At 47.1% G+C, this 26,300-nt stretch overlaps 1 protein-coding gene across 2 annotated transcripts in view; it reads left to right on the top strand.

The window, feature by feature from the left end:
- The window catches only part of LOC119393571 (proteoglycan 4), a 70,116-nt gene that overhangs the window by 32,162 nt on the left and 11,654 nt on the right, over positions 1 to 26,300 (top strand). The window contains exons 2-5 of one of the 2 annotated variants that reach the window (XM_049416282.1): positions 20,284 to 22,762; positions 23,531 to 23,667; positions 24,382 to 24,509; positions 25,881 to 26,136. In XM_049416282.1, the coding sequence (XP_049272239.1) occupies positions 20,284 to 22,762; positions 23,531 to 23,667; positions 24,382 to 24,509; positions 25,881 to 26,136 (3,000 nt within the window). Of the gene's footprint in view, positions 1 to 20,277; positions 22,763 to 23,530; positions 23,668 to 24,381; positions 24,510 to 25,880; positions 26,137 to 26,300 lie in introns of both variants that reach the window. The other variant, XM_037660676.2, reaches the window with a different exon arrangement.

Raw genomic sequence — 26,300 nt, 5'->3', positions numbered from 1 at the left:
AATGCGCATCCATTTACAAATAGTTTCACGTACTGAATGCTTTTTTACCGTAGCAAGACACCGTTAAAAAGTGCATCGGGATGTGCCGTATTTCTGCGCTAGTGTTTAAGCAGTAAAATTAAGCTGCTTGTTTTCAATAACAATTTGAAATTTTGGTTGACTCATATCTGTAATGTTTTAAAGGTTCTTGGAAGCTTAAAAGCCGTCGCGGACAGACTAACAACGCTGAAACTTCTCTAGTGCGTTACTTTTAAAGCGGAACCGTTAATTGCATAAAATTTTCCTCTTAATTGAATATATACGATCATTCTCAAATTGCAAACGTTTTATTTCCCTTAGCAGCCATCTAGAATATACTACCGAGCGGTTTGTGTTTCTTAAAAAACTTACAACTTCGAAATCCAACAAGAATCTCACTTGTTTCATTTGAATTACTTCAAAGCTTGAAAACAACGAACTATTTCATACGCCAGAGCCGTTAGCCCAGTCAAGAGGAGTCACTTGTAATACACTCCTATATATCATGTGAGTTCCTAATAGTGACCAGAAATCAACATGTCCCACGCTCTCTCTCAGTTTCATTCCGCCTCTAGACTTTAGGCTTTAGGCGCTAGACTCCAGATTCTATAGACTTATTTCGCCTCAGTGGCTCTCTCAATAAACTACACATCGTCCTCATTTAGCTAAAGATGTTTAGAGCTGGCGTTTTAGTGCACGTTCTACACCACACGTGGTTACAATGAGAGATTCGTCGTAAAAGTGGGGATAGCAGCAAATTATGATAAGATCATGCAACTACCTCACGGCTACCGTACAGCAGGCTACCTAGCGTGCAAGCTCAATGAAATACCCACTGTAATAGATTGCTAGCTCCCATGCTTAGCTGGAGATCATGTCTGGCTGAGCCCTCGCAAGAGCTCCGTCATATTTCACATCATATGGGTTGCCCCAGTGTATAGCCATTAGAGTATACACGTACGACAAAACTCCTGCACAACTCAAAACATTAAGTGAAGTGAACAATATTTAAAGAATATATGGAATCTATAGGCGCCACGAGAACGACCAGTTTGGTAAACGCCCCTAAGGTTAGGCGGCGCCGGTTTCGTTCGGTCTTCATAACCACATCGCTGCAGAGGCAGAGTATATGGAGCCGGGAGAAACTATCATACACAGCCGCGGGGGAGACACAGAATGGGCGCCTTTGCAAGAGGAATCCTTCCGTGAAGATGTGCGCCGCTAAATATAGGGGCCGACTGCGGTGTCTTCCCTCCACTAGTGTTGTACTTTCGTGTGTGTGGCTCGTCTGCGAGGAACCGGTGCAGTGGCAGCGTGGAAACCGGCTCGCTCCGGTCGCTGGGTCTGGCCGAGTGCATGCATAAGTTATGTCCGCCGGCGCCACGCACCGCAGCAGCCGAAACGTGGTTCGCGTGTGTCCGTATATATATATATATATACGCGTGTGCTATACGTAGCCAGGAAGCTATAACCGAACGGACACGCATTTTCTCTTCTTCTTTCGTTTCGTATTATTACTACACCCGGAGACGCACCCAGCTCGTCTGCCTCTTCTACAGAAACGCCGCAGCGAGCACTCCATATTGACACGCCAGCTTCAAGGGCCTTGTAATTACGTGCAAACTATACGCGTGTATTCCTATTTCGCGCACGTAACCACGCGTCATTACGACCCGAACTGGTTTCGGCCGCAAGTGATTCCCTTCCTCCCGACTGCATATTACGCCAAATCGCTCGCCGTGGGGCTCGGTGACGTCATTATCTCCATAGTTACGTGGCAATGGCGAAGTTGCGCAGGGACCGCGGTATTCAAGTAGCCTTTAGTTCAAGGAAGCTGGGTTCGTGATGAAAAATTATTTCGCGGCACTGCGAAAAAGTGGCCGGGGGACAATGTAACGTTCCAAGCTTCGTCTTTAGTGCGTAGCTCGCTGCAGTGCCCACGTTATCAGCAGCATCGACCTGTTATGAGCCCCAATGAATGTTTACAAAAGAAAAGAATCAAGTAAAAGGAATTTTTACATTATACCGACCATTGTTACAGACAGATTCCGAACGTCGTTCTGCCCAGAATATATCGATGGCACCAAGCGGTGTGGAATAGGCACAGCGGTGTCGCGACGTAATTATGTGGTTGCTGTAGTTAGCACTCATGCGGTTTCTATGGACAGCAATCTTCAAGAATCCATGGCCCCGTCTCTCACTCAGAGGCGTCATCGTATATAGAGCGTTCGCAGTACGCCGATGTGCCCTTTTATGAAGCATTGTTACTCATGTAGATGAGGGCTTGCGGACCTTTTGATTCAACAAGTCGAGCCCGTATATCGGTATTAACCACGGGTTTCTTTGAACCTTCGGTCAGTTGTAGACCTTATGAACTAGGAGTCAGTGGGTCTATTTCAAACTCCCGATTGGTTATAAACGCACTATCCACGAAAAAAGATGCTATGTTTTCCACAGGCCCTTCAACGGCATTATTGTACACGAGGATAATTGAGAAGTCGCAATGAGCGACGGCAGAAACGCAGCATGTTCGCCCCTCCTTTAGCCCCTATCATGTTGCGCTGCGACAGCCAAGTTCTGTGAATGTACTTACAGCAGCCCAGTTTTTCCACATGGGCACTTATACGAATTGAGCAATCTTCCTCGGGCTTACCGCTCAACTCCGCCTCCTCAATAAACATTATACCTCTCTTGAAACTCTTGAAACTGAGATTGCGAAACCCGAATGTTGTAGACCGACGAAAAAGCGCGCTCTGTCGGGCTTTTGTCTATTCAAATTACAGCTCAGGTATGCTATACGTTTCCCATTAGTTGCCCCATCGGAAGCATAGCATGCAAGTCGTAGTATCGCTATTCAGCCGTCTCCCACTTGCCTTTCGTAAACCTGCTACTAGGCGGCGCACTATAAACAAGCTAAAACGCACGGCAAGCAGGGGACGAAACCGTTAAAAAAGGCGGGCGCGGTCCGTTCGAAACAATGTGCTATTACCACGAGCGAAGCAAAGCGCATTGCGTGCGGGCGGCCGTTCGCATGTTCGTTCGTGCGTGCAACTTCAGCTTAAGTGAAAGCCATGCATACAAAAGCGCACAATGGCCCCGTCATTGAGGCGATGTCGCTTAGCACTGCGCTGGCCCACTTTCCGAGCCGGAAAGGACGTCATCATTGAGTTCGCGTTAGTTATACGAAGGCGGCGCTAAGCATTCCCGTGGGTTTTCTATACAGTATACACGTACAGGCGGGCGTTGAAGCATGTTGTAGTTTTGTCGTCTGTCGGTATGAGAAGTTGACCAACAGTGTGTCTATAGTTGATCGTGCCTTTGCACCGGATCCATTACCTTCCCATCGGGTTCTTGACAAACTAATAACCAAGGGCGCCGGCTTCGCTGTAATGATATGCCGAGCAACAGGATTGGCTGAAAAAGTTCTTCACGGGCAATTCAAGAGTAAGGCGTTTCTGTGAATACGGGCCCGGATGTTTAAGAGGATCAGCTGTTTCGCAAGCGCTCAAAAGGTTCGCAAGCCCCCATCCACATAAATAACAATGCTTCATAAAATGGCATATCGGCGTTATTAGTATAAAGTAATACTGGAAAAACAATATTATTCACTGCGTCAGCCCCGCTGTTGGTATGTTCTTTTCCTGCTTTGATTTGGCCATAATCATCTTTGTGCACTCGTCCATGGAAAGCAAGAAAAAAGCAAGAAAACTCGCGCTCCTCTCTCTTTCCCCCCTTCTTTTTGGTATCTGCAATGTCCAAATGAATAAATGCGAACGGTACCATCGAATATTTGGCATTTGGCATAACAGCAGTCGACTGCTTGGACTTAAACTCGTTTACCTGGCTGAGGTGTCAAGTGTGCATGCAGGAAGGAAGAAAAAGGAAGAGACCTGCCACGGTGGTCTAGTAAATTGTTGGGGTTTAACGCCCCAAAACTAAGATATGATTATGAGGGACGCCGTAGTGGAGGGCTCCGGAAATTTCGACCACCTGCGGTTCTTTAACGTGCACCTAAATCTAAGTACACGGGCATCAAGCATTTTCGCCTCCATCGCCAATGCGGCCACCGCGGCCGGGATTCGATCCCGCGACCTTCGGACGGTGGTCTAGAGGTTATGGTGCTGGAATGCTGGCCCGAAGGTAGCGGGATCGAATCCCAGCCGCAGCGGCCACAATTTCAGTGGAGGATGCCTAAGGACCGTGTACTTAGATTTAGGTACAGGTTAAAGAACTCCAGATGGTTGAAATTTCCGGAGTCCTCCACTATACGGCCTCTCTTATAATCATATCGTGGTTTTGGGTCGCTGAACCTCAACAATTATTATAAGAAATAAGAAGGAGTGTCGCGTAACAATATTGAAGCCAAGAAAACAAGTGTTTCCTCCGCGGTGGTGTAGCTGTTACGGTGCTCGGCTGCTGACCAGAAGGTCGCGGGTTCGATTCCAGTCTTCGATCTTCTATCGGCTGTCGCATTTCGCCGGAGGCTAAATGATAGAGGCCCGGATACTGTGCGATTTCAGTGCACGTTAAAGAACACCGGATGGTCAGTCTCCGGAGTCCTCCACTAAGGCGTGCCTCAGTCATATCGTGGTTTTGGCACGTAAAACCCCGCATATTATTATTAAGAAAACGAGTCTCGGCCCAACACGATGCATTTCAGAGGTAGCGTGTTTGGCCTACACAACTGGCTTCAAAAAGCATACGCTTGCAAGGCTGGCTGCGTGACTTAATGCTCTCTCCTAACTTCTAAAGCGAAGCTTTATAAGGCTAGGTTCTGGCGGACAGCGTCCGTGGACAAAAGACGCGTACAACAGAGAGATAGAGAGAGATAATAATCTTTTAATGAAAATCCCAGAGAGGTTAGCCTGGTTTCTCGCCTGGCTTGCTACTGCGGGTGTCGGGTGATGACTATGGTATATACAATGAATCACATACAAACACACGGTACGTACAGTCACATACGCATACAGTCACATACACAAAAGACTCATTCACAAACTTTGGTTAAGTCGAGTGTTCCTCAAGAACACCAACAGCGCTTTGGTGTTGCGCATCGCGCAACCGCTGTCTTGCCACGGGCCGAGAAGGTGCCGCAGTTCCAAGCTCTAGCCGCGTTGCAAATTAAGTTTTGCCTTCAGAATCTCTCGTTCGGCGTCGTAACGGGAACAGTCGCAGAGTACGTGCTTTAAGTCTTCTCGAGTATTACATGTGGTGTACGTGGGTGAGTCCGACTGCCCGATCTTGTGCTTGAAGTATTTCGTATACGCAACGTCGAGTCTCAGCCGTTGAATGCACGTTTCGTCTTGTCTGGTTAGTCCCTGTGGCATATAAAAGCTACACGTCGGGTCTATTCTGCGCAGCGGTCCATACTGTTTATTTGCATCGCACCATATTGTTCGCTGTAGATTCCGCGCGAACGCAGATAGAACAGCAATTTTCGGCAAACCAATTAACTCGACTAATCCAGAGTTTGGCGTAGAAGCAAGCATAAATGTGTATTATATTATATAAATTCGCTATTACAGCATTCACTATACCAGACCCACCACATTCACAGCTTCGCTGGCTTCCATCTGCGCAGTAGTGGCATTGTTCCAATTTTTTTTTTCCTTCCTCAATGCACGTGCAGATCTAACTGATGATATTGTTTACCTTTCCCCAGCACAGGGTAGCCGAGGCACGGTCCTGGTTAACATCCTTGCATTTAATTTGTCCTTTTCTCTTTCTCTCTCTCTCGGTCCTTCAACTAACCAACTAAAGCGCCGAAGTTAGCCCGGCCATTCCCGCATCTAAGTAGCGTGGAAAGAGCCTTTCGACGATGACACGTCGGTCCGCCGAGCTCAACGCAACAATCGGAACATGAGGTCTTCCGTAATAACAATAACTGTCGGGGTTTAACGTCCCGAAACAACGATATGATTATGAGAGACGCCGTAGTTGAGAACTCCGGGAATTTCGACCACCTGGGGTTTGTTCCCGTGCACCTAAATCTAAGCACACGAGCCTCTGGCACTTTGCCTCCATCGAAATGCGGTCGCCGCGGCCGGGATTCGATCCCGCGACCTGTGGGTCAACATTCGATCGAGCGCCATGACCACCGTATACCACCGACGTTGACCACGTGCATATCTAATTGCTGACATTTTATCAGTTTCCCTAGTGCAGAGTAGCCAAGGCAGAGTCCTGGTTAACCTCCTTACATTAAATTTATCCTTCTCTCATTCTTTCTCTCTCTCTCTATCTCTTTCTCGCTCGCTCCTTTGCTGGCTGGGTTCTTGAAGCTGACATGAAGTTGGCTGCGTTCTTGAACTAGCCAACTAAAGCGCCTATGTTCACTTGGGCATTCCCGCAACTAAGCAGCGTGGAGAGTACCTTTCGACGATGATACGTCGGTCCAGAACGTCACAACCAGAACGTCACGTCATCCGTAAGAGTGTCACACACGAGAATGGCACGCCCACCCGACGAGTGCGCGCGTGAACCCTTTCTGTTACCCGAGCTGGCATAGGACACCCGCGTAACTGACCCGAAGAGAGAGAGAGAGCGAGAGAGAGGGGGGCTCCGCTTGCAGATGACCTGGTCGCTTTGTATCGCTTCTCGGACGGGACCGAACGATCGGCCGGGGCTCTCTCCTTTGAGACTGTCCGCGCATTCTCAGTGTCCGCTCGCGAGTGACAGCGCTTGCGCACGCGGACAAAAGACTCCGTGGTCCTCTTCTTCTTCTCACTCGACCGAAGACAATCGGCGATTCATCAGATTCTATCTCGTCCGCTTCTTGAGAGCTCGAAGAAAGGGGGCCGCGGAAAAGCGAAACGCCTTTCTCGCTCCCGACGTCCGCGCTATTGGCGACAAAACATGGCGGAAGTGGGAAGTGACATACTGGACTGCGGAGAGGAGAACGAAGCAAAAAAAAAAAAAAGAGCAAGGAATAAACGACACTTTCCTCACTGGGCGAGCTGCATTGTGTCAACGCTCCGCTTTTCTTTTACGAAACTGCACGTTGCGAGTGCGGCATAAGTGGCGCAGTTTTTTTTGTTTGTTTTTTTCTCGGAGGGACAGTTGAGCGGAGAAGATGCTCAGTCGATACATGTTTCGCGTTTGTGTGAGCCTCGGTGGACGAATAGCGTTCGGGAGGTTAGTTGCGTATGCCGCGCGGCAACTTCTTGGAGTCGCCATATTATTTGTTCCTCCGCCACCGTCTCTAGAGCCGTACTCTGATATTGGTCATTGTGTTCGTGACTGTCAAAGCGCCTCGCGATACGAGGACGCACGAAAATAGAAACAGCCTTACAAGCAGGCGAAAGATTTTTTGCTCCCGACAAAGAGCAGCCCAATAGAAACACACGACTGTTTGGCACTAGCGGCGAAATGCATTAACCACACATACACACAAAAAGGTAGGCGGTGAAATGAACAATAGTGTCGTGCTGATTTGCAGCGCATTAAGAGGGTTTTCGACCACAGTCGCTTGAGCGCTCTCCTTATCAGCGAGTCGATCAAAGTCGATAGAGAGGTTACTGGTAGATCGATTAACGAGACAATCGCAGTTAAAACTGGTCAGAAAACAAAGGCGGCGGTAACGCGGAATCGTAAGACACGTTTGGGGTGTCATTCTTCATCGTGGCATGATAATATGAATGGGCGTATTTATCTCACCTTTCAAGTACTGCGTCACCGTCACCTGAAAGTCCCATACTTCCTCCTCCCACTCCCACTTCGTCTTTTATTATTATTATTATTATTATTATTATTATTATTATTATTATTATTATTATTATTATTATTATTATTATTATTATTATTATTATTATTATTATTTACGTTAATGATGTTTCTTTTGCCATTCTTAATTCTTCTTTCCTCTTGATATGCCGATGACGTCAAGATTTTTAAGGAAATTCATTCAGTTAACGACTGTCGCTTGCTGCAATCAGACTTGCGCTCTTTTTCCGATGGTGCGACGGTAACACCTCGAATACCTCTGAATACCTCGAAGACAAAATTCATGTCTATCACTCGCAAAACATCTAGCGTGTCATTTCAATACTCTGTCAATTCTGTGCCGTTATGCAAGGTTTATGAAATCAGTGATCTTGGTGGTGTTGTTGACAGCGCGTTAAACTTTTATTCTCACGTTAAGCGTGCTGCTATGCGGGGCCTTCGTTCTCTCGGATGTGTTTGTAGAATATCTCGAGAATTCAGGTCTCCCATGGCCCTACACAAATTGTACACGGCAATATGTCTTCCGCAACTTGAGTATGCGTCCGTGATATGGAATGGCATTGCTCAATCCAGCGGTAACACCATTGAACGAGTCCAGAAAAAATTCCTCAGCATATATAACCATCGCTTTGCTAAAAATGACTCTGGATCTCGTTCAAATACTGCTGAATTATTATCACTGCCATCACTTCACTGCCGACGAAATCGCTGTGATCTCTTATTTCTTTACAAGCTAGTCCACGGTATCATATCCTGCCCTGTACTTCTCAATTGTGTAAATTTTTGAATTCCGCGTAAGTTAACCAGAGAGAACAGACCGTTTCATGTACCCGCCTGCTTCTTCCAACACTGTACCGTTCACAGAATACAAATTCTCTTTAATGTTAATTATCTTGATCCTGACGTTTTTCATAGCCCACAATCATTGTTTTTATCCGAGCTTTGCACTGTTTTGACATAGTGTGGCACAATGTCCAAAGTCTTCCCTTCTCAGTCTTTCCACATAGTTGTATATATGCAATCTAATTTTTTGTGCCCCGTCAATATTTCTCGTGTTGTCTTATTTTACTCCTCCCCTTTTGTGTTCATTTCTCTTTGTCTACGTGTTTTTGCTCTTTTTATTTCTGAAAACTGTCTTTATTGTATTGTTTATTTTTATTGTTTTTTTTGCGTGCGCCAGCACAGAGACCTTACGGTTGTTCCTGGGCACGTTAAATAAATCATTGATTGATTGATTGATTGATTGATTATTATTATTATTATTATTATTATTATTATTATTATTATCATTATTTGTTTTTGACAGGTGGACCTTTTTTGCACACAAATAAAATAAACGAAAGATCCCATCATCTAAGAATAATAGAAACTTAATTTTTGTTCGTGCCATCGGCTTGTCAGAATGAGTGACGATCTGTTGATAGCGACCTCATATTAGACAAGGCGAGGTAGATACAAGTTGACAGTTGACGCAATTTTCTGTGTTTAGAAAAAAAGGGGAGACCATTTCCATCATTACGGCCGCTCGACTTTTCTGTCTTTTTTCTTTTTTTGTGTGTGTAATTGAGGAGCCGTGGCTCTACACTATGGGAGAGTGGCAATCTGTCCCTACAACACACACATTTATGTTATCGAAGGTGTTGTGCATCCACTGCTCATCGTTTCGACGAATTCACACAGCCAGGACGTTTATTTATTGGTCGGAATAAGTCTTCGCTTCACAAGTTTGTCGGCGGTATGTGAAGAGCCAGAGAACTGTGTGAGCATGCAACAAAGTCCAAATCGCAGCCAAAGTGAGTGTTCGAACACGCAACGTTGAAGTTTTATTCTGCGTCGATTATATAAAACATGTGCGAGAAGTATAAGTGTCTCGCGTCTTTCTTTTTTTCATACAAAGTGTCCTGCCGCATCTTCAGCCTAACTTCGTTGTACCTTATTTCATTAAATCCATGCAATGTAGCCGATGCTATTGGTCTCCATAGACAACCAGAAAATGTTACAGCAGAGATAGATTGGCGTCAGTTATCCCAGCCATTGCTAATACAGTAACGGTCACTCGACGACACTTTGTCAGCGTTGTGAAAAAACGTTTGCACGAAGTAGATTCTTGAGAAAAACCATCAGCTTTGCGGAAAACGCGCCGAGCGTCTAAACGCGCTTACTTGCACGCGTTTACTTGCACGCGGAGAGTTGAGTTCCGCTGTCCGAACATTGTAACCATATTTATTTGGGTTATGCACTGCTATGACATCACTCGTGTGCGTGTGTGTATTTTGGGTGACGTCATCCCTACTGAAACGTTCCGTACGCCATTCCAATAATTCCATATGTTTCCATACAGAATCCATATGTTTTCCGTATATTTTCCGTATATTTTCCGTATATTTTCCATATATTTTCCATATATTTCCGTAAGATTCTTACGGAAACATACGGAATTATTGGAATGGCATACGGAAGGTTTCAGTAGGGATCTGCCATATATATCTCGTCATTCATCCTAAGACAGTCGTGCTTTATGGAAATGATGTTCACATCTAAAAATGCTGGAAGAAAGGTTCCTGCATCTTTTAACCTCTGGTGTGCTGTCTGTTCGGCGGTGACTGACTGGGAGTTTCGCGGAAGACTTAGTAGCGGAAAGGGGGCGAAGCTCCCTCCTCCATTCTCTATATATAACGACGCCTGTTGCTGGTTGATTGACACGAACCAATGTAGCCCTCGCTGCACTGCACGAATTACACTGAGTCGGCGAGGGCGGCTGCGCGGATAGCCTATTCGCGAAATTCATTTGTTTATTTAGTGAAATGCTCTCATTTACGTGAATTCTAGAAGAAGCGATCAAACTGTCCTCAGTGCCGACATAAAAAGGTAAACGCACTGGTGCATCGCGCCTGCGGTGTAGGATAATAGTAAAATCCTCTGGCAACTAGCTAATTTCGATTACGATGATAGTTCTGTTATTACTATACACTTTCCGGGGTTTGGCGGTGGGACAGACCTCATATGGGTGCATGTGCAATATCAATGAGAAAAAGCCTCATATGGTTCATGAGTAAAAAAATGTGGCGTCCGGCGTTGTCAACATAAATGGTACCAAAAATCACGTGTTGCGCATACCGACAATCTCTGGATCATACTTAAAGTTAATTAAACGTCAATAAAATGTGAATCAAATGGATTCAGACCGACAAATGTACGTCAAATGAATAGAGAGAGAGAGAGAGAGATGAAAAGGAAAGGCCGGGAAGTTAATCTGGTACAAGTAACCGGTTTGCTACCCTGCGCAGGCGGGGGGGGGGGGGGGGGGAGGATAGGTGTCGAAAATCAAATGTGAATTAAGGTGAACTAAAGGGAGTTTAGCGTTAGCTAAAGTAACTGTCAATTTGTTTTCATCTTGGGACGATGTCGCTTTGTAGAATTTTCTTCATTGGTACTATTAACAAAAAAAAAATTGGGGGGACGCTTAAGCTTCGCCTTTAAGAGTTGAACGCGATAGGGATATCCTGCCCATAGTGCGCACTTCGAACACTACGAGTGTTTAACAGAATGCGCGCACTAAGGTGTTGCCTTATGTAATGGGTAGCATGCTTTAAACCAGGGGCAATTATACGCGAGAAACTTTTTCGAAGTTCCGATGCACCCACTACGTGGTCTTAAAGGAATACGCGCAGTAATGTGCCTTCTGTAATTGGTGGCTGTCTTTAAACCACCAAGTCGTTATGATAATGACATGGTGTGACGCCCGATGGCAATGTACGCTTGTACCACGCAATATTACTGCGATAGTGCACCTCGTACTGTGACACCTGTATACAGGACGCGTATTTTTGGGGAGCATGAAAGTTCCTTTCAGTGCAGCTCCAAGTAGAGGCGTGGCTGTGTGGTAGAACATCTGCTTGCCACGCAGACGGGCTGGTTTCGATTCTCACTCGGACCGAATATTTTTATTATTTATTTTATTTGCAGCTTTTTCGATTTTTCGGTCACGGACAAGATGATGATCTTTCGCTCACAACCAACGGTGCCGACGCCGACGGCGGAATTTCTGCGATACGGGCTCTTTAACGCTATCGCGTTAATATATGCAGCCAAGTCGTCAGTGTACGTGTTCTGCCCTGCAGTCCGCGTTTTTTGCCTCCGCTGGTTGCATTTTCAGCCGTCAAGCACAAATATATAGTCGATTGGTCAAGAGCGTCTTGAGGAAAGTCACAAATGCGCTCCAAACGTGTGACCACTATAAGACCGCTTGCGTACAGTGGATCTTGCACGTCGACTACAGAGTTAGAACGGAGAGGAGGAGCGAGCGCCATGCCGTTCAGACTCGTCTTTCTGCCCACGTGTACCCAAGTCTAACACTGCAGTACACACGGCGACGACGACGCTCGCAGACGACGCGTTTCGCAAGGGCCGGAACGTCGAGCGCATCCTCACTTCGCAAAATCCCGGCCGTCAGCCACGCGCACATGACGGGACGAGCACCATTTCGCGGTCGCTGCGAAGGTCAGGCAGCAACGCCGCCGAGGAAAAAGTAGGCGCCGCGGCAGCAACAATGAAGCGGCCGGGCCTTTCAGCGCAAATGATGGGTCGCGGATGTGGGTCAGTGCGGTGCGCCTGCTCTCGCTTCTTCTCCGCGCCGAGGGCCTGTGTTTATTCGTTCCGCCGCAGTCACGATAAGCCACCGAGCGTGTGTACGCGTCAGAGTTGAGCGTAAGGTTCGCGCGCGGCCGGATGCGGCGGCGTTCCGAAGCCACGGCTCCTGACCTTCACCTCTCGTCGGCAGGCATTTTTGGGCTCAAGCAGAAACAAAGCTCGCGCAATAGTAAGGACCGTCCGCCTCCCCCTGCTCTTCCTCCTCCTCGTGTTTTGACGTGGTCGAGGGTAACGTACGGGTCTCCGGCAATCGTTCGATGTGCATTCCTGCCAGAATGAGCGACTTCGTTATGCGGGTCAGAGAGCGTGGAGAGGTTCATTCGACCAAAATAACAATCTGACATTTTTTGTGCGTAATGATGATGGCCAAAACTTCTGCGACAGATGCATCAAAAGCTGGATGAAGTACCTTCACTAGTCCCTCGTTTAATTTATTCTTTCTTCCTTTTTTACAGCGAAGCCGTCTATATGTATAAAAAAAAACTATAGTGCTGTGATAAACGAGCACTCGTGTACACAAAATTTAGGGACGCAACAACTCCGGCAGAACCGCCATGTTGTGCTGGAGCACGCAGACGCACGCCGTGGCAGACATATAATGTCGGTGCTTCTTGTTTCTATTAAAGCTTATTAGATGCGAAGTATCTTATGGCGGAGTTCAATCCGGTGGTGGTGGTGGTGGTGGTGGTGGTGGTGTGCGGCGTGACCACCCTTACTGCGCACGCGCATACCCTCTCCACACACCTCCTCTCCACTCCCCCTCACCATTCCTCCTGTCCCCTTCCCCTCTCCACTCACCCTCTCCCATACCCATCTCCACTTCCCCTCTCCCCATTTCCCCTCTCCCATACCCCTCTCCACTCTTCCTCTGAAACGCGGGCTAGACATGCCGAAATTCTCTCCTGCGCAACGCCGCGATGAGCACTAGCGCATGTGCGTCCCCTCCCCCTATCTCTCCTCTCCTACGCTGCCCCCCCCTCTCACACGCCTGTCGACCGCGTTCCCCGCTTGCCTAACGGCCAGGCTAGAGGGAAGACAAGACGCGCGTAGCGTTCCTCTTCGCGTTCCACGACGCGAGGTCGGTAGCATGCCCAACGAACGCCAACGGAACGCGATCGTGCAAGTGCTCCGGCTTCGCATCGCCTCATGGTCCCCTTTAGCGGGAAATGGTGTTAAGTTTTATTTCTGCAGTTTCACGCGCGTGTCGGTCATCATGTTTGCACATCTATATTTAAGAAGAGGCGGCGTCCGCGTCAATCATACCCGATACGGCGCTCACCTGGACAAAGGGTGTCACAGCCATGGAGGAAGGTGCATTACACCGCGCTTCCTGCAGGGCATTACATGACCTAGCTCGCATTGGCAGCCACGTGAGCGCGTCCGCAATAGTACACGCGCTGCAGTTGACGTAGCCGTCTTTATTAAGACGTCACAGTCTTTCTCCATTACATACGTCTCGTCAACCAAGCGCGTTTGTCCGTTGTATCACGACGTAACAGATCGGCGGCGTGTTCAGCTGCTCTTTGAACGCGCCATGGGTCGGACGCCTGTCGTATGTTCCCAAGAGGGGCAACAGTAGTACGAGGAACGTCGGCGCTCCCAGAAGCGCGAGTGTACGCCATAGAGTAACTGTACGCGTCGCCGTCGAGCCAATGCCAGCGACGACGGTCGGGCAAGTGAAGCCAAACGCACGCCCGACGCACCGCTGTCTGAACGCTTCCGCAGCTTCACTGGTCTTCCCTCTTCGCAAACGGTTGGAAGTGTTTAGAAAAAAATGTTTGACGATTTGGAGTACTATACGTACTATACTGTGGGACAGCGGTAAGCTATCCCTAAAGTTTGCGGTTTAGTCATCGCATAATTTGTTATCTGTTTGGTACAAAATATGAACGATTTGGAATACAATTCACTGTACTATGGGAGAGCCGTACGCAAGTCTCCCCAGACAGACGGGGAGGGGAACTGCCAACGCACAACAGCTGATGTATCGTGTGTGTTTGGAAGTATGGTTGACGATTTGGAGCACTGCGTGCACTCTACTATGGGGGAGCAGTCAGCCGTGCCGGGCTAGCAATCAGCCAAGACTACGTTTTTTTTTGTTTGTTTTTTTTGGTAACAACTAGCGGTTGTCCTGTCTCTTTCCATGTCGTCCTTTGTGCGTGTTCGCTAACAATATGGAAGCGTTACCAACTAGCCCAGCTTAATGCATTAACGAGCAAGAAACGCTGTACGGGGAACGTTAAATTTTATTAAGCACGAGTGAACAGCCGAAGTCGTTCTGATCTCTCCTGCATTTCTCCAAATTTTCTTTCGATTATTTTTGGGTGTTTGCGGTCGGCAGCAGCTCCTCAGGATACATTACATCATAGCATGATTTCTGTTTACCTATGCCAATCAATGCTACAGTGTATCTTAACAATACAAAAATAATCGTATGTTCATTCTGTGATACGGGACATTATTGGGCTACCAGCCGAAGGCTGTCAAAGTTTCCTCGACTTTGCGCTAAAACCGTGAAATGAGCATAGGCAGAATATTCAACACGCTTGGAAAGTATCCGCTAACGAAGATTACAACTTGCATGACATACTGCAACAAGGCGTTCTGATTTTAAATAGTTTTTGTCATTCGCCGGTCACTTTAATTATAATAGTACGACCAGCATAACGATTAACTAGCGTAAGACTGTTTAGTGAATACGGCTCCCGGATATTTATTTTCATGCTGAACGCCTATCAGTAGTGCTGCGGAATGAGACAGCAGGCACCTTTCGACTGGTTTGCGACTGGTTTGCGGATGCAGTATTTTTCCGAAGTGGGTGGGGGAGAGGGTGTCGGAACGAAATGTTTTTCGTTTCGGTTTTAGTTTCGTTCCACCGCAAAAAGTTCCGTTCCGTTTCTGTACCGGAACGAAAAAAAAAATGTTCTGTAACGGTTCGTAACGGTTTTTTATGGAAAAATCTGAAGTTAAGGTAATCATAACGAACATTGGATTGTTGATGTAGATACTTGCCCTCCTCTTAGGAAAGTGGGACAAAGGTAAAATACGTTCTTCAGAGGAGTGGAAGTAACTGTACCACGAATTTCTACCAACTAGCACAAACCAGTATTAATTTCAAAGTCATAGTATTTATTTTCTCAAAAGACAAATACGAATTTTTTTAGTGGGCTCAATGCTTTTTGTCAAGGGAGTGAGCACGATCTCAGAAGCAGCGCGTCATTGAGTGTACTCTCTGATGTGCGAGACCGCTGTTATGATAAAGAGATCGCCAGGCCTGCGCGACACACGCAGCACAGTCACAACGAAAGCTGGAAGAGCGGACTTTGTAGAGCCCGCTGGAGAGTCTCTTGGGGCAATAATACAAGTACACATGCAAGGTGCCCACTACGCCATAAATCATTCCAATTCTTCTGAAGTTGAGAAGTTCCCACTATGCCATTTTTCGTCATTCTTCGGAGTCTCGTGATACACGCTACACATCTGTAAGGCATTATGTGAACTTTGCGCTGTGAGTGATGATGATAAAGAATTATGGCTGAGCACTTTGCAGTGGGTGGGAAGCAGTGGGGCAGAATGGACGCCTCCATTGCATTTCAATTCCATTGCGGGGAATTAGAACTTGCCGCAATTCCATTCCTTTCAATTCCTCGGAATGAAAAAAACTTAGCCCATTCGCACTCCGGGAATGGCCGGGCAGTTCAATTCCATCATTGTAATTCCTCCACGTAAGAAAGGCATTTTTAGAGTTTTATTGAGTTAAGAATGAACGCCCCATAAAGCTGATGCCATCTGATGCAATAAGAACTACAAAAGTACGCAAAACAGGTTACCAAGGTCGAGGGATAGTAGCTTGGTTACATATCTCGTGCAGTACAACCATCCTACTAATTCCCATAGGGGCAGTTCTCCCGCTACCTATAGTATTTGCATGGTCAGCATGTTTCAACGAATGATGTTGTTTTAATATTGTTTATGCTTAAATGTGTTAATGCCAAAATGACGACGTAGCGTATTTTTATGCTGACAAAAGTAGTATTCCAGAAGACCAAACAGTTTTGCCACGCGTCTGGAGCGGTTGTGAATATGGAGAAAAATAAGATTTGGTTAATGGGGAATAAGACCCTCTAGACCTGCTGGGATTATATAGTTGGAACAGTGCACCGCTCGGGCACCTTGTGCCTTTGTATCGATTAAGGAACACTGGGCCGCACTGCTCGTCAGCACTCATGCTTGTCAAGCGCTCCTCGCAAGCATAGATGGGGTGAGAACTTTCTGTGTTCGCCTGTGCGCAGGTATGCAATGTCTTCCTTGTCGCAAAGGGTATTTACGTGTGTCAGGTACTAAACTGCTCGTGAGATAAAGATCAGTCTGTGCATAGAGTATTCGCCACTTTCGTGTGGGGGTATCAATGGGAACCAACGGGATAATTTGTTTCTCCCTTCGGTATCTGCTGGGATAATGAATTTGTTTGTGCACTAACTTATGCCTCGGTTTCTAGTAGGCGCGTTGCTTATAAATATACCGTGCTTGTAATCAGCCAAGCCATTCTAAAAATACTGCTTTATTGTTAATTTCGAGGCTCTGACTTACCAATGTTAGAAGTTTGAAAAACAGCACGTAGACGACAACGTGCTCTATATTAGGAAAAAGACGTAATTCCATTCCCATTTCATTCCGTGCAAAAGGCGCTTAATTCCATTCTCATTCCATTCCTCCAAGCGTTTTCCCAATTCCATTCCGGGGTCACGACAATGTGGAATGATTCCCGAGTCATTCCATTTCTGGTGGGGCAACTTCGCAACACTGGTGGGAAGCACTAAACAACATACGCTTTGCGCTATTGGCATTGTGTGATGACTGGTTGTTATTTTACCCTTCTGCCACGCTATATTACATATATTAACATGATTCCTTGCCCGACATGACGCCTGTATAGAGTATTTTTGCGAAGGAGTTACAAGCACTAGCGTGGCACTGTGGTGGAAGACCCGACTGCCACGCAGAGGGCGCGTGTTGAAATGCCATCCGATCCTAGAAATTTGTTTCTCATTTATTTATATTTTTATATCACGCGATAGCGGTCATGGACACCGGCGGCGGCGGACAACTATGGCGCCAAAATCAGCTGTTGTGATCTCATAACAGCTTTCGCTGTAACAAACTTCAGCGCCGACAATGCCTTCTCTACGCTGGCCTGCGTGACAGGTGCGCGAAAATCCACTTGCGTTAATATAAAGATCTCTGGTTTGCCGCTGTTTTCGTTTTTCGCACAATTTCAACATATTTTTGCTTTGGAATTCCTGTCTGAGGTACGCGCTAATACCGTACCCTGAGATATGCTCACATTGCACGAGCTCAGTTGCTCCGGATTGCGAAGTTTTCTCGTGAACCGAAAAACGGTGGAAAACATTTTGTTTTCACTCCGGAACGAAATAATAGATAAAGTTTCGGTTACGTTTTCGTTCCGGTCCAAAATATCGTTTTTTTCGTTTTTCGTTTTCGGTTTTCGTTCCGTTCCGACACCCTGGTGGGGGGGGGGGGGGGGGGGGGGGGGGGGGGGAGAGTCAGGACAACCGCCCGTGCGCGCAGCTACAGAGGGCGAGCTTATTATCATGTCGGAGTGGTACCTAGGTAGATATTTACGCGCGGAATGATGAGCCAACTTTTTCTTCCTATAGCAAAACTTTTTCTTCCTATAGCTCCGCGTATTTTAACGATAACTTCATGCCTATATGAAACCTGTAAACGTTCTCACTCGCATAATATACCGCGCCGCAATATGCCATTCGCGTCTCTTGTGTCCAGCGCCCTACCAATGGAATCGGAGAGCAAACAAAACATACGAAACGGCAGCGTCGACGACATATATTATACATCTAGGCCAGCCGAAAAAGGGTACAAGAGTGAAACACTGGCCGCAGGCATCGGTGCCGCAAGGCACAGCCATGCTCGCCGCACGATCTGTGGCGTTGTATATGGCGGGCCATGTAGGCCGGCGAGCTCGTTCCTTCTTTTATGAGTCTCTCCCTCTCAGACGCGCGCTTTCACGTCGTATACGGACACAAATGCATCTACGTATACGAGTACGCATTCGTGTCCATATACGTAGATGCACGAACACGCGGGCGAATTTCAGTATCACCCCCCCTCCTCCCTCCCTTTGCTTCCATAGGCGGTGTCGATTCCCTCTCATATGCCTGAAGCAAGGATGGCGAACGGGTACACTCGTTTAAGAAACAGCGGGTTAAAAAATAAAAACAAAAAGAGCAGCCCGCCTCGCTTGAGACAAGCATTGGCCATGCGAAAACGCGTACGCGATGTCCGTTTTCAGCGAAATCCAGGTGGGCAGGTGGTTTCTGCTCTTCGCGACGTCGCTTTGCTTTTCGACGATGTATCAACACATCTACACGTGCTGCAGTGCAGCGCTTTCACTCATACTTCTTTACTTTTTTTTTCTTTTTTACCTCGTCTTGCATGAGTTATGTTGTGTCATGAGAGAATAATGACGTCTGTCAAGTGTCAAGGAAAACCACGGACTTGCTGTTTCGTCGATCTCTATCATTTTAATATGTCGTTGTTTGTTCTATTGAAGCTTTTCTTCGCTTAATAATAATACCTGGGGTTTAACGTCCCAAAACCACGATATGATTATGAGAGACGCCGTAGTCGAGGGCTCCAGAAATTTCGACCACCTGGTGTTCTTTAACGTGCACCTAAATCTAATCGATATATGAGAGCTTTGTCAAGCTGCCTAAAAGCAGCTTTTTCTCTCACTCCTCGTGATCTGTACTGCTCATGAAATAAACATCTATTCTAAGTAAACGGGCCTCGAACGTTTTCGCCTCCATCGAAACTGCAGCCGCCGCGGCCGGGATTCGATCCCGCGACCTTCGAGTCAGCAGTCGAGAGCCATAACCACTATGGACCACCGCGGCGGTGCGGTTTTCTTCGCTTAGAGCTGCAGTTAAGACACCCATCTCAAACTTGAAAAAAGCAAAAGAAAAAAAAAATCGCTGCCCTAATTACTTCCTCTAAAAGAGTCAAGCGTGTTTCAGCCAGTCGAGAGGAAAATGTGCTACAAACGCGTAAGCGTGCTTCACCCAGAGTTTGCAAGCAGCGCGTGACGTCGATATATAAATGGACATTCGTCTTTCTTTTATCTTGTAGGGACTTGTAAAAGGTGTAAACGTTGCCGCAATAGGGCTTTTGGTGAGTCGCTGCTTTGAGTAAAACGATCATTAGCGCCTTAACTATAAGCGCAGGCTATTCTTGACATGTGCTCGGCCAAACAATTTGCCTGGCTGCGAAGAGGATTCAGGCAAAGCTTCGTGTCTTTATGGTGGCCAGGAACTTGTTTCTTTGTGACTTGCAGTAACTTATAAATACCACAGAGCTTCTATATATAAATAGCATACGTGCTGTAGCTGAACGAGTCTTAAAAATGGTTTACAGTAAAATTTCTTGGTCAAGCGTGACTAAATGGAAACGGGGGCGCCACACCAACCAACAAATCTTGCGAACAGAGCTGCAAAGTCGGCCGCTGTTCTGTAATGTGAACTCACATTACAGAATAAAGTAAACGAGATAAGCTTGGGCCTTTAGGCACATAACAACAAAGCAACAGTGCAAAATTATGCAGAATATATGCAGAAAAGGCGAGGCAGCGCAAGCGGATGTGCTATCTCGACTCTTCTGTCCCTGTCTTAATTTTGCGCTATTGTCGTGCTGTAAAAGAAACGTTTAGCGGATACGAAATGTCATCTAAATGTCGAATATTAGCCTGAACCAGCACTGCTTAGTGTCGGCGTGTGTGTGCGTGTGCGTTTTACTATATGCCATGAAGATAAAGCAATCAACCTGAATTTGGTCCTTTTACTCTCTTTTCAGGGACAGCTGACGTAGAAGCAGTTCCCGTACAGTCATCAACTTCATCAACACATAGTCAAGAAAGTGAAAGCGTGCCAGAACTTTTAAGGCCAGTCGCTTCGAGTAATTCCTTATTAAATAATGACGCAACTTCACTAGAACTTTCCAGTTCTTTCTTAAGTGTTCATACATCGTCTGTCACCACAGTTTCCGAAACATCTAAACTGCCATTGGTGCTGCGCACGGAAGGATCTCAGGAAACGGACTTTACTTCGGATGATTCAGAACAGCACACTGTTACGCATGAGCCATCCGTAGTGGCAACTGTGGCAGATGATCCACAGTCATCGACTAAGCCTGCGGAGGACCTCAGTCAAAGCAATCAAATGGTCATGGCTCCCCCATCAGCACCATCACTGACAGCCGGCGATGGAGAACAGGAGCTAATTATCAGCTCTATCCTTTCCTCATCTGAATCAAGCAGCCAAGGCGAACAAGATACCGCGCCCATTGTTCCTAGGAGTACTAACAACGTAATATCGGCTACAGAGTTGCGAGTGGCCGAAGTCACAACGCTGCCGTCGTTTACTTCGGGACCTGTAGAAACAGAGCCACAGCAGGACGACACTGAGGAGGCCTCGCTACGTGTCCTGCGCAGCATTCATCCATCCAGCGCCACACCGGCACACGTGGTCCACCACAGCCTTAGCCGTGAGGCGACGCCCGTGTCACCATCTGCCGCGGCCGCCGCCACCGAAAGGACTCGGGGTGGCAGTAACGGCAGTGGTGGTAACCCGTCCATCGACAACATTCTCAGCGGCATCATCCAGCTCCTCGGCGGCGACATGAACCTCCCTCGACCTCCGTCAATGCGTCTGCCGCCTCCTCCGCTGCCACCGCCTTCTCCCCAACAGCATCATCATCACAAGCCACCGTCGAGGATCAACAACCGGGGTCCCCCCAATTTCAACTTCCCGCCGCCCCCGCATCGGCCGCCGCAGCTACCGCCACACCCGCCGCACCCACCACCGCACCCTCCACACCCGCCACACTCGGCACCGCCGCGACCGAGGCCGAGCCTACCGCACCTGCCACCGCCTCACCCGGGCCACTTCGACACGATCCCGCGGCCGCCGCCGCCCAACTTCCACTTCCCGCCTGTAAACCATCCGAACCACCCGCACCATCCGCAGCAGCACATACACATCGTGCCTCTGCCGCACCCACCGACAGTCTACCCAACGCCATCGGACGTGAGTCAGCTCCTGGGACTCAACGACCCTGACAGGCAACAGCGGCCCCAACACCACGACGGCCACCAACATCCGCCGCCGCTGCCGCCGGGTGCGCACGACACGGACCAGCACGAAGCTACGCCCGCTTTGTCCGAGTTTCCTCCGATCAATAACGGACCCGAGCAGCCGACCATGCACAGGGAGACCGTTCGTGACAACGGACCAGAAGTGATGGCAACTGCTACTGAGCACCTGCCTCACAGCAAGTCCACCATCGTACTCATTCACGAGGGGCCAGTGTCTTCGTCTCCGGTCGAAGAAGTGACACCGACAAGTGCCGGCGACGACGTTCATGTTGAGAAGACGAGACACGATGGAGACGAAGGCCACGACGTGAGACCTACGAGGACAGAAACTGATTTGGAACCATCTGGCAAAGTTCCGTCAGGACCGGTGTCGGGTTGGCTTCCTGTATTCTTAGACTCTTCCATCAGAGCCAACAGCTCCAGAGTGAGTGTCAATACGGCCGAGGAGCCTGAAATTATTACGGAACCCACTGAGCCTTCGGTTTTTGACATTACCGTCATGCATTCGATCGGCACCGTGAGCAACGTCGTGACTCCGTCTCAGACGATTCGACCAACATTCTCGACAACTGCGCCGTCGGTAGAAGTGGGAACGAGCACAGAAAGCACCTCGCCCGATAGTGACGAAATTGAGGGGACTGAAGCTTCCGATGGTGAACTGGAAACACCGCCTTCCTCGCAAGGCTCGAAGACTTCAAATGCAGAGAGAGAGCCGGAGGTGATATACGGAACTCCGAAGCTGGAGAACACGCCGTCGACGGGTCCGACTACTACGCTGCAGCCCAGTATCCGCTCGACGACGACGACGACTGGACATACAAACACCCACATGACCAAGGAAAATGAATCGGACGTCGTGACGACATTATCCGGGAAAGGGACGCTCGCGCCGGAGGTGACCCATACCAGGCCACCAATAAAGCATAATCAGTCACCCACAGGAAGACCGATAGTGATACCGGTGGAGATCGAAGACGTGAGGCCAGTGATAGGTTTTCCTCCGGAGTTGTCTCATGGCTTTCCAAGACCGCAGGACGGCCATGGACCTCAAAGACCGGGTGCAAGTACGTCTCGTCCAAGGCCCAAAGAACCAACGGGCCCACCTCGCAAGTCCACCTCGAAACCGGGGTCTCCGGCACGAAGAAGACCTGGCTACCGGCCAAAACACAATACTACCTTGGTGAGGTATGTGTCTGTCGTTTCCAACGCAAATTTTATCTCCTTAACACTTGAATAGAAGTGCTTTCTGAGCTGACATATAACCTCCCATTTTCAGTAAAAACCAAAGAGTACGTTGTTATCTTCACACGTAGCACCATCTTCGTCCTCTTACGCAATTTGAGATGAACGGTCGAGTACTTTCTGTATACATTATTCTTTTATTTTTTTTTGCATATTCTCACCTGATTCCATATACGCTTCTTCATACAAGAGTGACTATACTAGTGTTATTAGCACCACTATATTCTTTTTCTGTGTATCCAATTTTCGTGTTCATTGTACTAAATTGTAGCACCCGCCCTCCTATTTAATGCCCAACGGGCCTTTAGAGTAAACAAAATGAAAAAGATATTGATACAGATAACACATGCAAGCGAAAATAGCTACAAGACGCAAGTGAACTCTGAATAAATCTTTAAAAAGCTTACAACAAGCTAGAGTAATTTTCATTTGCTATTCATAGTACTTCCAAGTCTGAAACGCATAAATATTTTTTTTTTAATATCTCACGTATATCCAGGTATTCATAACTGTAACCTCAGTGATCAGTTCATAGGTGACGGTGATCAAACGCTTTAAACATGGGTGCCGAAATATACATAAGGCTAGCAGGAGAAATAAACGTTTCTTACGTATTTTAAAGTACAAGCACTTGAAACGCGAACCAGATCCTTGCTTGAACAACGGCAGGTACGTACAAGTCATCATATCCACAAATATTTTTTCTTGCAGAATTGACACCTGCATCGTGGGTGATGACTCGACGTGCGATTCACAGTTGAACGAGTGGTGCAAGGCCGAACTTGGTGTTAGTTCCTGCCACTGCAGACCGGGCTTCACCAGGACAATACCCAGGGGACCTTGCAGTCGTTAGTGCCATTACTTTTTTTTTTTTTTTTGTGCCTCCCCGAGCATTAGAGGATTACCGTGTTGATTAGCTTCTCACGTATAAACTCATGACGTGACGTAGACTAACTAGTCAAAAACTTCTAGCCACACTTACTAGCATCAAGCCAAATTAAAAATCCACGTATGTTTGCTGGTACTAAAATACGAGCGGGGCACAAGAAGACAGGGACAAGAGCATGCTATTAATTGTTAGAAAGCAATGATATATAACAACATACGAGATGAGAACACAAACGATAAAAATAACTGCTCCGCTTTGCCAAAGCCTGCATTACTTTGTAGAAAATGGCATGTACCGCTTTCGTAAAACATGGTCCCCTCAACTGATAGGGCGATTGAGGGTTGGTAGTATGCGCTTGTCCCTGTCTTCTTGTGTCCCTGTGTAGTTTCGCGCTCGTATTTCAAGTATCATGAATCATCAACTTGCCTAGTCAACCATTCTGATGTTTCCTGGGATTAAAACCATAAAAGCCATCAAATTGAGAAAAAAAAATCTTCTTAACTTGACTCCATTGTAGTGTCAACTGATTGATACTACAATGCTTCGATCCATCGTTTATTGTGAAACTTTTGGCACAGCGGCACACTGACGGTATTTTGCTGCCTTCTCACAGGCTTTACGTCGAGTTTAACGAAAGAATTTCCAGTGACGATGTTTGTACAAACATTTGCAGCTGTTGTCAACGTCGGACTCACATTGAAGCTTGACAGGCTCGGAGACAAAAAGCTGGTATTCAACAGAAATTACAGAAATCCGGAGTCAGAGGACTACCAGTTGCTCGAGTATGAAGCAAAGCAAGCGGTAAGCATAGTTGGCACACAACCTTTTTCTCCTATCTGTTCCTTCAGTATCAAAGCACTGCAGTAAAAAGATTTACGGAATGTGCAATGTTGAATTTTGTTTGGCGTTCTTGTTGTTGTTGCGATGGTTTTTAATGGCGCAATGGCCAAAAAGTGCCAAAGGGAGCCATGACTATGATTTTTTTAAGTTAGCGATGATGAATGATATACGATGAAACAAATGTAACATGGATGTAGAAGGGCCTAAAATAATCGCTACAAACACAAAATTGCATAAAATATACAGAGATGTTAAAAACATGAAAATGACAAATAGACAGAACAGTTAAAAATGTAACGAGGCTGTGTGCTGATCTAAAATCAATGGCTGTACAAATGCACAAAATGTGTTAATGTTGAAATTTTTGCGTTATAATCTTGTGCTATCATTATTGCGTGCTTTCAGCAGGAAGTTTGCGTGCAGCGATTCTATTAAAATGTCGAAATTTTGATAGAATTGCCGGCATGCTTCTTGATGTAAGCACGCAATAATTATATGACAGCAATACAGGACGACTGTCTCTATAAGTTCACAGTGGCAGACTGCTCTTTATAATATATTCCACTGAATAACGTTCATAGAACTAGCTCTTAAAGACGGGCACTGGTCATCGTGATGTGACGAAACGTGCTGCATTTCAACCATCTGAAGGAACGCTATAGATTCTGTGTGTCCTCGAATTAGAAACACCCGCGAGGCCTGTATATATGGTGACTGAAGCGTAAAATGCTGAGTGCTCTTTACGGCATCAGAGTCACTCAAAAGTAGTCTGTTCTACCTGATGTAACCCTGAATTACGTTGGAAGTATATATCAAATACACGTGTTAAATAAATCTGTAAAGAAGAAAAAAAAAAAAACTCCAGCTTCCGAAGAAAAGCTTAAGATAACACATCTCTGTTGACTTTATGTGTAAATACCGCGTTGTTTTACGGCAAAGCTATGTATGAGAATAATATTTGTCCGTTGGTCTGTCTGTGTGCAAAAACTAGCGCAGGTGTGTGCTACAGAAATCGGGCAAACCCACCTAGCCACCACTTGTGCACCAAAAATGAAGGGAACACACAGGCGGCAAACCCCAATTAAGATCGTGCACGAAGCGTCAAGCGCATGCGGCAAGCCAGACAAGACGGCGCATGTCGCGGCAAAAAGACGCATGCTGCATAAGTTAAATTCAAAAGGGACTTTCCGGACGGGTGTGCGATCGGCTATGGTTCGAAATTCTGCGTCACCACTGTATACCGTGTGCTAAACAACTTCGCTGGTCATCTATACCATCACAAAGATGGCTCCTCAAATTTCTGCTCTTTCCATGTATTGTGTTGTTCTGCAGCTGCACAGCCTGTTCAGCAAGTCCAGCTTCTCGCGGCTCTTTGTGGACGCGACGGTCAACAGGTTCCAGTCCGCCGGCAGCAAGGTCATGATGAACGCCACAGTACAGCTGGAGGACAATGACATCACGCGCGTGCCTTCGGTAAAGCGCGTCCTCCAACACGAGGTGGTCAACATGATCAACCGTCGAAACTCGAACATCGGAGAGAGCAGGCTTTACGTCGACGGCCTTCTCAACTCGGGCCTCGCAGTAGACGGTGAGTAGACCATGAACGTGACTCGCCAGTCATGTCTCACGCTATCGGCATGCATCCTCTCGTATATTACATACGCGCCTCGTAGCGCATACTATGGAAACCCAGACGACTGAAGGTCTGTGTTACCTATTAAAAGTGACCTGCTAGAACTTTATAACAGGGCG

The sequence above is a fragment of the Rhipicephalus sanguineus genome, chromosome 5 (assembly GCF_013339695.2).
Source record: "Rhipicephalus sanguineus isolate Rsan-2018 chromosome 5, BIME_Rsan_1.4, whole genome shotgun sequence".
Taxonomy (NCBI): domain Eukaryota; kingdom Metazoa; phylum Arthropoda; class Arachnida; order Ixodida; family Ixodidae; genus Rhipicephalus; species Rhipicephalus sanguineus.
This window is presented reverse-complemented; position numbering and strand designations above follow the sequence as displayed.